Raw genomic sequence first — 15500 nt, forward strand, 5'->3', positions numbered from 1 at the left:
GGGGAGAGAGACTTAACAGTGGGAGTCTACTATAGACCTCCCAACCAGGGAGAAGAGCTCGACCAGGAATTCTTAGGTCAGCTCACAGAGGCAGTGAGGGCTAAGGATGTGGTCATCATGGGGGACCTGAACTTCCCAGACATCTGCTGGGAGGAGCAGTCAGCCAAGTCTGATCGCTCACGTCGGTTCTTAGCCAGAGTGCAGGACCTCCATCTAACCCAGGAGGTGCACAGTCCCACCAGGGGAGACGCCTTGTTGGACCTGGTGCTGGCCACGGGTGATGACCTGGTGAGGGGGCTGCGGGTGATGGGCCACCTGGGAGACAGTGATCATCGCTTGCTGGAATTCACCATCCAGCGTAAGGTGGCAAAGGGCTGCAGCAAGGCAACAGCCCTAGACTTTAGGAGGGCTGACTTCAACAAGCTAAGGAGGATCGTTGGGGAAGCGCTGAGGACCCAGAGGGGAAGGGAATCAGATGTCGAAGGTGAGTGGTTGCTCCTTAAGGAGACGATCCTCCATGCCCAAAGGGAGGTAATCCCAACAAGGGTCAAAGGGAGCAGGAGGGCACATAAACCCCCATGGCTCACTAAGAGCATCCGGGAATGTCTCCTTGCTAAAAGGGAGGCATATACCCAATGGAGAGATGGGTTCATCACCAAGAAGGACTATGTTACAGTCGCCCGAGGATGTAGGGGGGCAGTCAGGAGGGCCAAGGCAGAGATGGAGATAGGACTAGCTTCCCGGATTAAGGACAATAAGAAGTCCTTCTTCAAATACATAGGGGGTAAAAAGAGGGTCCCGGGTAATGTGGGGCCCCTGCAGGACACGATGGGCAACTTAGTCATCACGCCAGATGATAAAGCTAACATATTTAACGATTTCTTTGCCTCTGTCTTCCTAAGTAGGGACCAGTTCAGCCACCTCCCTGCTGGGCCCCCCTCGGGCCCCGGGAGAGACACGCCTGGGCCAGGGGTTAGCGAGGAGTTAGTTAGGGTACTTCTGGAGAGGCTGGACGTGTTCAAGTCCGCTGGTCCGGACGATCTTCACCCTAGGGTTCTACAGGAACTGGCCGGGGTCATTGCGGGACCCCTGGCACGGCTCTATGAGCACTCGTGGTGCTCTGGCGAGGTGCCGGAGGACTGGAAGAGGGCCAATGTGGTCCCTATCTTCAAAAAGGGAAAAAAAGAGGACCCGGGAAATTACAGGCCAGTTAGTCTTACCTCAATCCCGGGTAAGCTCTTTGAAAAAATTATCCTGGCACACATCAAGGAGGGCCTTGCAGGGGAATGCATGCTCAGGGGCAACCAACATGGGTTCATCAGTGGCAGGTCCTGTCAGACCAACCTGGTGGCCTTTTACGATCAGGTCACCAAATCATTAGACACAGGGGTTGCTGTGGATGTAGTCTTTCTGGACTTCCGGAAGGCTTTCAACACTGTCTCTCACCCTGTCCTCATCAAAAAGCTGGGAGACTGTGGTGTCGATGCCCACACAGTCAAATGGGTCGCCAACTGGTTGGAGGGCCGCACCCAGAGGGTGGTAGTGGATGGGTTCTTCTCGACCTGGAAGGACGTGGGCAGTGGGGTTCCGCAGGGCTCGGTCCTCGGGCCCGCGCTGTTCAACATCTTCATCAGCGACTTGGATGACGGGGTAGAAAGCACCCTGTTCAAGTTTGCTGATGACACTAAGATGTGGGGGGATGTGGGCGCACTAGAAGGGTGCAATAGGCTACAAGCTGACCTTGACAGGTTGCAACGGTGGGCGGAGGAGAATAGGATGGGGTTTAACACTGATAAGTGCAAGGTGTTGCACATGGGGAGGAAGAACCGGCACCACACTTACAGGTTGGGGAACTCCCCTCTTGCCAGCACGGAGACGGAAAAGGATCTTGGAGTCGTCATTGACTCCACGATGAACATGGGCCGGCAGTGTGGGGAGGCAGTCAAGAAGGCCAACCGTACCCTGTCATGCATCCACAGATGCATCTCGAGCAGGTCCAGGGAGGTGATCCTCCCCCTCTATGCGGCACTGGTCAGGCCGCAGCTGGAGTACTGCGTCCAGTTCTGGGCGCCACACTTCAAGAGGGACGTGGACGATATGGAAAGAGTTCAGAGGAGGGCCACTCGTATGATCAAGGGTCAGCAGGGCAGGCCTTATGAGGAGAGGCTACGGGACCTGAACCTGTTTAGCCTCCACAAGAGAAGGTTAAGGGGGGACCTTGTGGCCTGCTACAAACTGGTCAGGGGGGATCAGCAGGTATTGGGGGAGTCCCTGTTCCCCCGTGCGCTGCCAGGAGTGACCAGGAATAACGGTCACAAGCTGGCGGAGGGTAAGTTTAGATTAGATATTAGGAGGCGCTACTTCACAGTCAGGGCGGCTAGGGCCTGGAACCAGCTTCCAGGGGAAGTGGTGCAGGCTCCTAGCCTGGGGATTTTTAAAAGGAAGTTAGATGAGCACCTTGCCGGGGTCATCTGACCCCGGTGCTCTTTCCTGCCAAGGCAGGGGGTCGGACTAGATGATCTACCTACGTCCCTTCCGACTCTAGCTACTACGAAACTATGAAACCCTTTAGTGGGCCCTAGGTGAACAAACTCATGGGCCCCTACTTTTTTTTTTCCACTCAATAATTATAATACGTAAAATAACCACAACTGGACTCCTTCTTCACTTAGGGCCCTAGGCATGTGCCTCATTTTTCTATGTGTTAATCCAGCCCTGCCTACTACCCACATGCACACTATGTCCTGCTGCCTCATGTCCCCATGCGAACTAGAGAAAGGCCTCCTGTGCTCAGCAGCCAGCCAAGCTAAGGCTGCCCAGAGGAGTGTTGGGTCTCACATCTGCCAGCTTGCACCCTCCCCTGCACTCACAAGATGCTCCGGGCAGCACAAAAGCCAGCGCCTGGGCCCTGGGCTCATCAGGGTTTTCCATGGTGTCTTTTCTGCGTGCTTGGTGCTACAACAGCCTGCAGTGGTCCCCCCCCACTAGGGTGGAGGCCTGGGTTGTGAGTGCTATGTGCCCAGAGGGCAGCTGCTCCTGCACCCCACAGGCGCTGGACCTCGGTGCCTGCAACAGTAGAAATGGGGCCTGTGGTGCCCTGGGGCCAGTGCTGCCTCCTTGGGGCACTGCTGCCAGCTGACCTGGTACCCCCAGGGCCAGCTGGGCGGACGCTCCGGGAGTCCCCCCACCCATGGCTGCCATATTATCCCTGGGTGTCCGGCTGAGATGAGCCACCTTGTCCTGACTCACATCTCAAGGACACTTTTCAGTTGCTCCAGCTTGGATTTCCTTTCCTCCATCTCGCTGTCATTCTGTGCCCCCAGCTCCACCACGAGAAGGCGCGCAATGTCCAGCACTTCCTGTCAGGACCGCAGATGCCATGAGTCAGCATGAGCCCACGGCCACCCACACCTACTGTCCCAGCGATCACAGCCCACAGACAGCCACACCAGCCCACAGCCACCCACCTTCCAAGCCCCACAGCTTCTATCTTCATACCCACTCAGGCCCCAAGACAAGCACCCCATCATCCTGCTGGCTGATGCCATGGGAGATGGCCTTTCCTTCTGGCCCCAGGGAGCGGTCAGGCAGCAGACACTTTCCCCCGTCCCCTTGCACACAGGCCCCCAGACAGCCTCCGCTCACCTGCAGCTGCTCTGGTCTCTTCAGCTTCAGCTTCCCCGTCTTGTAGCCATCATACTTTTCAAACAGCTCAAAGAACCTGAGCCAAGAGCAGAGGGGCCCAGTACATCTTCCAGCCAAGATGAGGGTCCTCCCTATGCACCCAGCCAGGCCGCCCTTTGCAGGGCAGACCCGGCAGGAGACAGGCTCCTCCCTGCCCATCCCACCCCGAAGCCTGGAGGAACAGGTGCTTTCAGCCTGAGCTGCTTGCTGGGAGCAACAGGGACCCATGACCTTGCAGCACTGCGAGCTGTCACCAGGAGCTCCCTCAGGCGGGAATCCTGGCAAGACGGCACCAGGTGAACAGAGAGCCTTGGCTGGGGACAGCACCTCCTGAGTGGGGCTGTCCCCCCCCAGACCCCTCCCCCCCAGCACCCCTCCCCCCTCACCTGGGATGCTTGACCTCCATCTTCATCTTCTGTTTGGGCGTGCGGTCCCCGTGCCGTATAACCGCGATCACACAGCGCAGCTCCATCCTGGGGCAGAACGGGCAACCATCAGGATAACATGCCTCCTGCAGCAGAGCCCTTCCTGCTCCCAGCCCACCCCACAACCCGGGAGAAGGCAGGGCTGGGCATCTTCAAGACCATCTGGGTCAGAACCCCGACTCCTGGCTGGGCCGACCCTGCCGACATGCAGGGCTGTGCACAACAGGTGGCAGAAGGCACCTGCCCCGTCCATGCTGGAGCAGATGTTGCAGGAAGCAGGTCAGGGGGCCTGGGCCAGGGGTCACGGAGGCAGCTGAAGGCAGATTCTGGGCTGTGGCACAGTCCAACAGGACAAGCCTGGGCTTCCCAGTGCTGCTGGGAGATGAGAGGCCAGGCTCAACCCAAGCAGGGCCAGCACAGCCAGTAGCTGCTTCTGAGCAAGAAAGCCTGCAGCTGGCAGCAGCTCCTGCCCCCACCCACCTCAAGGTCAGTTTCCTCCTGCTCCCAGGTCAAGTCACGTCCAGCGCAGGGGCAAGAGGGCCACATCCCTTGCAACTGTTCTCCACAGGAACCTAAAGCCCTGTTAAGTGCCAGCCACACCATGCTACTGAGGCCATGTCATCCCCAGGTCCATGCATCATCTCCCTCAGGTCTGAGAGCACCAGCAATGTTCAACAGCTTTGCAGGAGCCATGATCACGGTCTTGTCAGATCCATTATGAACATCTGGCTTGTTCCAAAACACCACAAACCACCTAAAACAACGCAAAGGACTCTCAACACCAAGTCTCTTCAAGACCTGAAGGTCTAGGAGGATCCAGCAGCAGCCCCATGAAAAGCTCTCTGCACTGTCCACAAATGAAGGCAATACTGAGGAACTCTGGAAGTGGTTTAAAACTGCCGTCCATATGGCCTGTGCTAAATCCACTGGCTATACCACCTGGTGACACCAGGACTGGTTTGATGAACATGGGTCCATTAGAGGCAGGTCCTGTCAGACCAACCCGGTGGCCTTCTACGACCAGATCACTAAATCCTTAGATGCAGGGGTAGCAGTGGACATAGTCTTTCTGGACTTTTGGAAGGCCTTCGACACTGTCTCTCACCCCGTTCTCATTAAAAAACTGGGGGACCGTGGCGTCGACACCTACACAGTCAAATGGGTCGCCAACTGGCTGGAGGGCCGCACCCAGAGAGTGGTGGTGGATGGGTCATCGTCAACCTGGAAGGATGTGGGCAGTGGGGTCCCCCAGGGCTCGGTCCTCAGGCCCGCACTTGTTCAACATCTTCATCAGTAACTTGGATGAGGGGGTAAAAAGAACCCTGTTCAAATTTGCTGATGACACCACGATATAGGGAGAAGTAGGCACGCTAGAAGGGAGGAATAGGCTGCAATTGGACCTAGACAGGCTACAGAGGTGGGCGGATGAGAACAGGATGGGATTCAACACAGACAAGTGCAAGGTGCTGCAGCTGGGGAGGAAGAGCCAGCACCATACCTACAGGCTGGGGAACTCCCTTCTCGTCAGTGCAGAAGCAGAAAAGGATCCTGGAGTCATCACTGATGCCAAGATGAACATGGGCCGGCAGTGTGGGGATGCAGTCAGGAAGGCCAACCACACCTTGTCGTGCATCCACAGATGCATCTCGAGCAGGTCCAGGGAGGTGATCCTCCCCCTCTATGCGGTGCTGGTCAGGCCGCAGCTGGAGTACTGCGTCCAGTTCTGGGCGCCGCACTTCAGGAGGGATGTGGACAACATGGAGAAGGTCCAGATGAGGCCACTCACATGGTCAGGGGCAGCAGGGCAGGCCCTATGAAGAGAAGTGACGGGACCTGAACCTGTTCAGCCTCCACAAGAGAAGGCTGAGGGGGATCTAGTGGCCTGTTACAAACTAGTCAGGGGGGATCAGCAGGCATTGGGGGAGTCCCTGTTCCCCCGAGCACTGCCAGGAGTGACCAGGAATAACGATCACAAGCTGGCAGAGGGTAAATTCAGATTAGATATCAGGAGGCGTGACTTCACTGTCAGAGCAGCTAGGATCTGGAACCAACTTCCAAGCAAAGTGGTGCTGGCTCCTACCCTGGGGGTCTTTAAGACAAGGCTTGACATCACCTTGCTGGGGTCGTTTGACCCCAGTACTCTTTCCTGCCATGGCAGGGGGTCGGACTTGATGATCTGCTCAAGTCCCTTCCGACTCTACTAACTATGAAGCTATGATGAGAGCAACACCTCCTTGACTGGAAGAGAGGGGCTCATTCTGCTTGGCAAGATGACACCTCATCTCAGCAGAAGGAGACGCATCACCTCCTCAAAGCTGAAGCTCAAAGGAGGTTCTGGGAAATCAAAAATCAGTGGTTGCAAGATAAAGTTGAGGAAACCCAGCTCTGTGCTGACAAATGTGACATGCATACCTTTTTCCAGACAAGAAAAGCCATCTACAGTCCAGCTTCAAACAGTCCCACTTTCCTGCAACCATAGGATGGCTCGATACTCCTCAAAGACACTGACTCTATCCAAGCTAGATGGAAAGAGCACTTTGAGGCACTCCTGAACTGGGAGTCAACAGTGACAGATAGCACCACTGAGTCCATCCCCAAGACCCTAAAAGAGGATCCCTCACCAGCTCTCCTACTCTAGAAGTCTAGTGTGCCATCACGGAAACCCAGAACAAGGCTACTGCACCAGATGGCATACCTGCTGAGAGCTACGTGGCTGGCGGTGACAAATGTGTTCCAAGACCCTATGAATTTATTCTGAGAATGAGGAACAATGAAGAGACCTCTGGGGACCTGAGGAATGCCAACATTGTGACTACCTTCCAGAAAGGAGACAGGTCTGTGTGGAAACTATCGAGACATTGCCCTCCTTTCCACAGCAAGGAAAATCCTCTCCTGCATCCCCCTGAACAGTTGTCTACCTCTTGCTGAGGAAATCCCACTGGAATCTCAGCATGGTTTCAGACCATCCCATGGGGCAACTGACATGATCTTTGTTGCCCACCAGTTTTAAGAAAAGTGTCAGGAACATCAAGACCAGTATGTGGGCTTCACTGACGTTACGAAGGTCTTTGATTCCATCAACCATGAAGCCCTGTAGAAAAAGTGCTGGCCAGATCTGGATATCCTGAAAAGTATGTCAAGGTCATGAGGCTTCTCCACAACCAAATGACTGTGACGCTTCTTTATTGTGGATCAGAAGTGGATCTGAGCTGGGGTCAAGCAAGGAGGAGTCATTGTCCCAAATCTTCTCTCCATTTATTTGACAGGCATCCAGGTTCTCATGAAGGACTGTCTTCCTTCCAGAATTGACAGTGAATACCAGGAGGTAGAGGGCTCTTCGATCTGAGAGTCTTTGTTTGAAGACCAAAGTACTCAAAACAATCATCCATGGCCATCAATATGTCAGTGACTGCACCAACCTTACAAATGCTAGGGAAAAACTCCAGGCCACGTGGATCTCTTCAAAGAAAGCCTACCAAACTTTGGGCCTCTCTCTCAACACTGAGAAGACTGAAGTGCTCTATCGGCCTGTCATGGGCCAGGAATGCAACTGCCTCCCCAAATTACCTTTGACGGAAAAACCCTGGAGGCCGCTGAGCTCTTTCCCTACCTCTGTGGACACCTCTCTCAGTGTGAGCACTGATGGGGAGGTCCAACACAGGATCCAGTGCACAACTGCCTCCTTTGGGAAATTGCTTCAGTATGTCCTTATTCACTGCGATCTCCAGAAAGCACCAAGATCCAAGTCTACAACACTGTCATCACCTCAACTCTGCTCTATGGAAGTGAAACGTGGGTGACCTGCTGTTGTCATTTCACAAGCCTGGAGAGGTATCACCAACAATGCCTCTGGAAGACCTTCCACATCAAATGGGAAGATGGCAGAACAAACACCAGCATTCTCACTGGAGCCAATGTTACCAGCATGGAGTCAGCTAGCCTCAACACCAAAGTTCACTGGACCAGACATTGCGTGTGGATGCCCAACTCTCGACTCCCAAAACAAGCGCTCTGCTCCCAGCTTAGTAGCGGTCTGAAATCTTGCAGTGGCCAAAGGAAGCACTACAAGGACACAGTGAAGGCTACTTCAACAAAATGGATACTGACATCAAGAGCTGGGAGGAGCTGGATGCCAACCGACTCCAATGGTGCCACAACCATAACCAAGCAGTAGCCGATTTTGAGGTGAAGCATCTCACCCTTGAAACAGAGAAAAGCGGAGGAAGGAAAAGGGAGAGGAATCCCAGCCTGAATCCTACTCTCCCCTGCAGAAAGACCTGCAACCTCTGTGGACATGTCTATGGCTCAAGAATTAGACCCTTAAGTCATCTCAAGACCCATCAAAAAGCTGCGGTAGAGGTCATCCTTGAATCAAGGGTTCGTTGAGGGTGGCTCGTGTGGTGGGAATGGGCTGGGGTTCCCAGCTGGCCCTTCCACACACTACATGGCTAAGCACACGAGCCATGCCCCTCGTACCCACTCCACTCTGCAGGGACAAACCTGACCTCCTCTGCCCCTTTTCCTGTCCACTGCTGGTGTCAGACACTGAAGACTCCCAATTCTGCAGCCTCCTCTCAGTGATGAGGCCCTGAGCACATGGCACCAGGCACGACTTCCCACATTTGTGCACGGTGGCGCTCCAATGGTCCCGCCATACTGCTCCCTGCGAAGGCCTCAGGACCAGGACATCCCACTTGCTCTTCCGGACTCAGCGTGCTGTGAGCAGGGGTCTTTCTGCCCAGTCCTGCCCCAAGGAGGGCGAGATGTCCGAGCAGCTCCTCTGATGTACACCACCGAGCACCTGCACTGCTGCATTCCACCTGCCCTGACTGGTGCTGCCCCACGCAGGGCCAAATCCGTCACAGGATGGTTGGAAACAGACCACGTGGCCAGGGGAAGCACAAAGGCTGCACAGATTCACCAGCCCAGGACACACCACCTCCTGCCCATATGATGCGGCTGGCACATACTCACATGGTGCCTGAGGTGGTGGGGACAATGGGGATGTCCTCAGCCTCCGTGGGGATGGACCAGGGGATGTGGAACTGGGGGGCCAACTCCCGCATAATGATGTTCCTGAAAAAGAGCCAGAAAACTTGCAGGGAGATCCGGCCTCATGGCCTGCTCTTCCTGTGTCCCCACTCTGCCTTGCATGGTCCAACTGCTGGCCATACCTGGCACTTCTAGGCCTGCGCCTAGGTCAGATCTGCTGCAACACAGCTGCACTGCAGACATGCGCTGCGTGCTGGGGTCCTGTGGCAGCAGGGCCTGCCAGCCCACCCGCGGCATCTCCCATGCAGCAGCTGGGGCAGCATGGTCAGAAGCCCCAGGTGACTGGGCTGCAGACCAGGGGCACTGCTGGCTTCAGCAGCTCCTGCCATGAAGAACTGAGCCCTCCCTCCCCATGGCAGCAATGTCCCAGGCTGAGCACCAGCTGTGAGCTCATGGCGTAAGGTGGCCTGGAACTACTGGTGGAGCCAGGTTGGCGATGGCCAGCTCATGGCCCACCTAGCCCTGCTGTCTCATGGCCCCCCTAGCTCCTGTTGGCTCAAGGCCTGCTCCCTGCCCTGCTGGCTCACCACCCCCTTCTCCCCACCCCAGATGCTGCACCCAGCTAGCACATACCCGAGGATCTTGGCACAGTCATCGTAGTACTTCATGGAGTTCTTCACGAAGCTGAAGCCATTCACGTCGCACACAAAGGAGTGCCCATTGGCACGCAGCAGGTCGAAGCCGCAGACCGTCTGCTGCAGGAGATGGCAGCAAGGAGTTGGGTGTGCTGCTGGGTCTGGCTGGCAGCATGGAGAGAGCATGCAGCAGCACCGGCCCAGCCAATGCCCTGCCCCATGGCCCTGCTGGGGCCTTCCCAGACCCCCCAAGATGGAGCAGCTCAACACCGCCCCCCTCACTCCACCAAGCTGTGGACACCAGGGAAGGGGAGAGGAGGCAGACATTGCTCAGCCAGAGCTGGCCCTTGGACAGGAGCCTTGGCATGCTCCCCAGGGATCACCAAGAGCTTCTTGGACCTTCTAGAGACCAGTGTCTTCCGGGAGCATGTCTCCTTCCCCTGACCAGGTGTCCCTGCCCTATCCTCAGCTCTCCCCTCTATTCTGTCTGGGGTCAGGACCTCATGAAGGGGGCAGGACTGCGCCCAGGGGCCCCAGTGCACAATGTTGTTAGAGCAATGGTTCTCCAGCCCCCCAGAAAACACCTGCACTTCACTCTGACTTGTTCCCGGATTACAGACAACTAGAGTTGCTGTTCTGCTGTGAAGAACTCAGTGAGACACCACAGCGCAGGAAGAATCAAAGAAAATTCAGGTTGGAAGGGCGTTAAGGAGATCATCTAGTCCAACCGCCTGCTCAAACAGGACCATCCCCTACTAGATCATCCCAGCCAGGGCTTTGTTTTAAAAACCTCTGAAGATGAAGACTCCACCACCTCTCTGGGCAGCCTGTTCCAGTGCTTCACCACCCTCCCGGTGAGGAAGTTTTTCCTAATATCCAACCTCAACTTTCCTTCATAGATTTCATGACATTAGGGCTGGAAGGGACCTTGGAAGATCATCTAGTCCAGCCCCGCCGCCTGAAGGGCAGGAAGTCAGCTGGGGTCATAGGATCCCAGCAAGATAAGCATCGAATTTGCTCTTGAAGGTGTTCAGCGTAGGTGCTTGAATCACCTCTGATGACAGGCTGTTCCAGACCTTGGGGGCTTCGACAGTAAAGAAATTCTTCCTTATGTCCAGCCTGAAACGGTCTTGCAGTAGTTTTAACTCTTGCTGCAACTTGAGCCCATTGCTCCTTGTCCTGCCACGTGCCCCCACTGAGAACAGTCCAGCTCCATCCTCCTTGCAACACCCCCTGCAGGGAGGTGGAGGCTGCTATTCAATCTCCCTCAGTCTTCTCTTCTGCGGACTAAATCAGCTCAGTTCCCTCGGCCTCTCCTCAGCAGTCCTGTCCCCCAGCTCCCCAACCATTTTCACTGCCTTCCACTGGACTGTCTCCAAAGTGTCCGTGTCCTTTCTGTAGCGGGGGGCCTACAGCTGGACACAGGACTCCAGATGTGGCCTCACCAGTACCAAATAGAGGGGAAGAATCACTTCCCTCCATCTGCTGGCAACACTCCTACCAATACAGCCCAGGATGCCATTAGCCTTCTTGGCAACAAGGGAACACTGCTGGCTCATGTTCAGCTTCTTGTCCCATCACCCCCCAAGTCCTTTTCTGCAGAGCTGCCGTCCAGCTAGTCAGCCCCCTGCCTGTACCAGTGTATGGGATTGTTCTGTCCCAAGTGCAGGATTTTGCACTTGTCCTTGTCAAACCTCATGAGATTTCCTTTGGTCCAATCCTCCAATTTGTAGAGGTCACTCTGAATCCTAGCCCTACCTCCAGCATATTTACTACTCCCCACAGCTTGGTGTCATCTGCAAACTTACTGAGGGTGCATTCTGTGCCATCTTCCATCCACCGACTCCTTCTAGGTGTGTGACCCTGTGCACTATTTGAAACGTCCGGGTTTCTCACGCGTAGATGTTTACGTTCCTCAGTGCTAATGCTGCACAGCACCCTTGAAGGGAGGCTGTGACCATGGGCTGAGAATTGCCATGCTGGAGATTCCCTGCCCTTTTGTGAAGAGGAATCCCTCCAGCCACACCCTGGGGGTAAGCAAGCATGCCAGGACATGGCTACTCACGGACACAGCTGTGCAGGGGGCTGGGCCAGGGCTCCTGGGTGCACCTGTGCTGCTTTCTCTCTGGATCATGTCTCTGCTATGGGAATGGGTACAGGGGAGCGTGGGCAGCAAACTGAACCAGGAAGCCCTACAATGAATGTGGCACAGGGGCAGCTACAGTGCCTGCCTCAGGCCATCTCAGGGCAGCATGCGTGCTGGGGCCAGAGCAGGCATGACACAGTCCAGTCCTTTTGGGCAACCTTTGAGCTGTCACAGAGCAGCACCCCCTCTTGCCTGCACATGCCCCGGGAGTGGGAAATCCTGTGGGAGACTATTCCTGCTTGCATGCTCTGCACAGCCATGGCCAGAGCTCGTTGCGGCCTTGGAGTTTCTAACCTGGGCACAACATGGACCTAGAACTACAACATCAATTGATGCCAAGATGAACATGGGCCGGCAGTGTGGGGACGTGGTCAGGAAGGCCAATCACACCTTGTCGCGCATCCACAGATGCATCTCGAGCAGGTCCAGGGAGGTGATCCTCCCCCTCTATGTGGCGCTGGTCAGGCCGCAGCTGGAGGACTGCGTCCAGTTCTGGGCGCCGCACTTCAGGAGGGATGTGGACAGCACGGAGAGGGTGCAGAGGAGGCCACTCGCATGATCAGGGGCAGCAGGGCAGCCCCTACGAGAAGAGGTGATGGGACCTGAACCTGTTCAGCCTCCACAAGAGAAGGCTGAGGGGGATCTAGTGGCCTGTTACAAACTAGTCAGGGGGGACCAGCAGGCACTGGGGGAGTCCCTGTTTCCCCGAACACCACCAGGAGTGACCAGGAATAACGGCCACAAGCTGGCAGCGAGTAGATTCAGACTAGACATCAGGAGGTGTGACTTCACGGTCAGGGAGGCTAGGATCTGAAACCAACTTCCAAGGGAAGTGGTGCTGGCTCCTACCCTGGGGGTCTTTAAGACAAGGCTGGACAATCACCTTGCTGGGGTCGTTTGACCCCAGTACTCTTCCTGCCATGGCAGGGGATCGGAGTTGATGATCTGCTCAGGTCCCTTCTGACCCTACCAACTATGAAACTATGAAACGCATGGGGCTCTTAAGTCACACCACTGCCAAGCTCTGGCTCCTTCCCTTCAGGCTGCACTTAAGTTGCATTTCCCAGGTCTCCCCCTCAACGCAAGGGCCAGGGGTGCAGGGGAGACTCTTGGGGCCTCTCCTGGCAGGGTCAGGGGACCACATGAAGCCTTAAAAGGGGGCAGGTCTGCTTGTAGCAGTACCAGTTCTGAACGCTCACATTGCTGCCACCTCACGCACGAGTGGGGAGACTAAGGGCAGACGGAGCTGCTGTGAATGTCTGGGTGGCCCTCCCCTCCTGGCCTGATTCCTAGCACCAACCCCTGCAGATAAAGGACCCAACCTCTTTCTGCAGGTGCCCAGTGAGGGACATGCCACAGCATCCCTACACGACACTGGTCAGGCCACAGCTGGAGTACTGCGTCCAGTGCTGTGCGCCGCTCTTCAAGAGGGATGTGGACAACATTGAGAGGGTCCAGAGGAGGCCACTCGCATGATCCGGGGACAACAGGGCAGACCCTACAAGGAGAGACTGCGGGACCTGAACCTGTTCAGCCGTCACAAGAGAAGGCTGATGGGAGACCTGGAGAGACCTTGTTTCCCCGAGCACCCCTCCCCCCCCCGCATAACAAGGAATAACGGCCACAAGCTGGCAGAGGGTAGGTTTAGATTAGACATCAGGAGGCGCGACTTCACAGTCAGGGCGGCTAGGAGCTGGAACCAGCTTCCTAGGGAAGTGGTGCTGGCTCCTACCCTGGGGGTCTTTAAGAAGAGGCTTGATGCCTACCTGGCTGGAGTCATTTGAGCCCAGTTTTTCTCCTGCCCAGGCGGGGGGGCAGACTTGAAGGTCTACAAGGTCCCTTCCAACCCCACTTCTATGATCCCCAGCTCACTTGTCCCCAGGTCAAATTCCTGCACTGCACAACCAGGTGCTTCATCCCAAGCAGAGGTCACCAGGCTTTGATGTCCAGCCACGTGCACAGGCCACCTGGGACAACCTCAACTCAGCCGAGCACACTGCCCCACCTCATCTCTCCTCACCCTCTGTACGGCAACTCAGCCTTTCCCTGGACACAAGGGAAGCAGGCAGCCTCCCTGCTAGTACAGGCCCTTGGCAGGGTTGGGAGTGAGGTCTCTAGAGGTGGGGGGCGCAGCAGCACCCCAGATGTGTCCATCCCTCCAGGCAGGAGAGAACACAAAGAGCTGGGGGAGAAGGGAGGTAGACAGAGCGACAGAAGGCAGGACAAAGGCAGCCAAGACAGGGGCAGGGACACTTCTGCATGGGCTGTGGGAGCCCTGCAGGGTAAAGGCAGAGCCCAAAGAGACCTGGGCCCAGTGAGACTGCACAGAAGCGTAGAGCAGTTTACTGTGTCCAGCGGTGGCTGGAGCAAGATGGCTGAATCACCCAAGCACCTAGCTGCTGCCTGTGGCCCAGCAGGGCAGGGAAGGCCTAAGCAGAGGCAAGGCCAGCCAAGTGGCAGAGGGGCAGAGCAGCCTCACGGGCAAGGACACAAGCACACGCAGGACACCGAGCACAGCAGCCAGGGCAGTTCCCTACATGGGAAGATGAAGCAGTGCCAGCACAGGTCCCAGCCCTGCCATCAGCACAGCTCGTGCCCAGGGGAGGTGCTGAGCCACGTGGCTGTGCCAGCACCAAAGGAGCAGGGCAGCCAGGGCAGGAGCACACAGCTAGGAAAGGGTTCCCCATGACCACCATCGCTGCTGGTCTCTGGGATATGCTAGCCAAAAATGTACCCCACGAGGCAGGTGGGCATCACAGTACCACGTCAGCCTGCCAGGAGCTGACCCCATCAGGGGTACACAAGCCCTGCTCAGGTCCACGCATCCAGCTCAACCAACCAAAGGGCAGAACGGCCTCAGCCTTCCGCAGAATCCCTGGGGCCCCAGCTCCCAAGCAGGAAGCGGGGGAAGGGGGAGATGGAGAAATGTGCAGAGACGTACTATGCACAGACGGGCCACAGCACTCAGGTCTCAGCACATCCCATTGCAGAGCATCTGCAGGGCTGCAACAGCCTAGTGCATAGGGAATGGGTGACTGGGGGATTGCACTGCCCTTTTGTGAGTGCCTGGGCCTGGAATGAGCCTATGCCCAGCTACACACAAGGTCTGGGCTTTGCAGAGGAAACCATCTGCCTGGAGCACACTTCATAATTTCTTAGTTAGTAGGGTCGGAAGGGACCTGAGCAGATCATCAAGTCTGACCCCCCGCCATGGCAGGAAAGAGTACTGGGGTCAAATGACCCCAGCAAGGTGATTGTCCAGCCTCTTCTTAAAGACCCCCAGGGTAGGAGCCAGCACCACTTCTCTTGCAAGTTGGCTCCAGGTCCTAGCCGCCCTGACAGTGAAGTAGCGCCTCCTGATATGTAGTCTAAAATCTTGACTACATCCTGACAGAACCAGGCTAAAGACAATCCTCCACAAACTGCTGGGAAGAGGGATGCTGAGCAAGCAACGCTGCCACTGCAGGCCCTGGGGCTGCTCCCAAGTCCTTCACTCTGCCAGTGATAGAGGGGAAAACTGGGTGCACCCAGAGGCCATTCCTCTTCTCCCAAGGTGGGTGGTTCAGGACAGACTGGCAGGGAACTAGCTGCGGCAGCATCTACCAGTGCTGCAGGCAC

The 15500-nt window shown here is 56.2% G+C and overlaps 1 protein-coding gene across 14 annotated transcripts in view; it reads right to left on the reverse strand.

Moving 5' to 3' along the window:
• Positions 1-15500, reverse strand: part of PPIP5K1 (diphosphoinositol pentakisphosphate kinase 1) — a 71934-nt gene that overhangs the window by 38947 nt on the left and 17487 nt on the right. For 13 of the 14 annotated variants that reach the window (XR_016439343.1, XM_090029162.1, XM_090029163.1 and 10 more), the window contains 5 exons: positions 9735-9856; positions 9084-9185; positions 4071-4157; positions 3646-3721; positions 3250-3359 (listed from right to left, as the gene is read on the reverse strand). Coding sequence is in view for 13 of the 14 variants with exons in the window: in XM_090029162.1 (XP_089885288.1) it covers positions 3250-3359; positions 3646-3721; positions 4071-4157; positions 9084-9185; positions 9735-9856 (497 nt within the window). In the remaining variant the exon portion in view is untranslated. The remainder of the gene's footprint in view (positions 1-3249; positions 3360-3645; positions 3722-4070; positions 4158-9083; positions 9186-9734; positions 9857-15500) is intronic. The other variant, XM_090029164.1, reaches the window with a different exon arrangement.

Source organism: Crocodylus siamensis, chromosome 15, assembly GCF_052110815.1.
Source record: "Crocodylus siamensis isolate JL-2025a chromosome 15, ASM5211081v1, whole genome shotgun sequence".
Lineage (NCBI taxonomy): Eukaryota > Metazoa > Chordata > Crocodylia > Crocodylidae > Crocodylus > Crocodylus siamensis.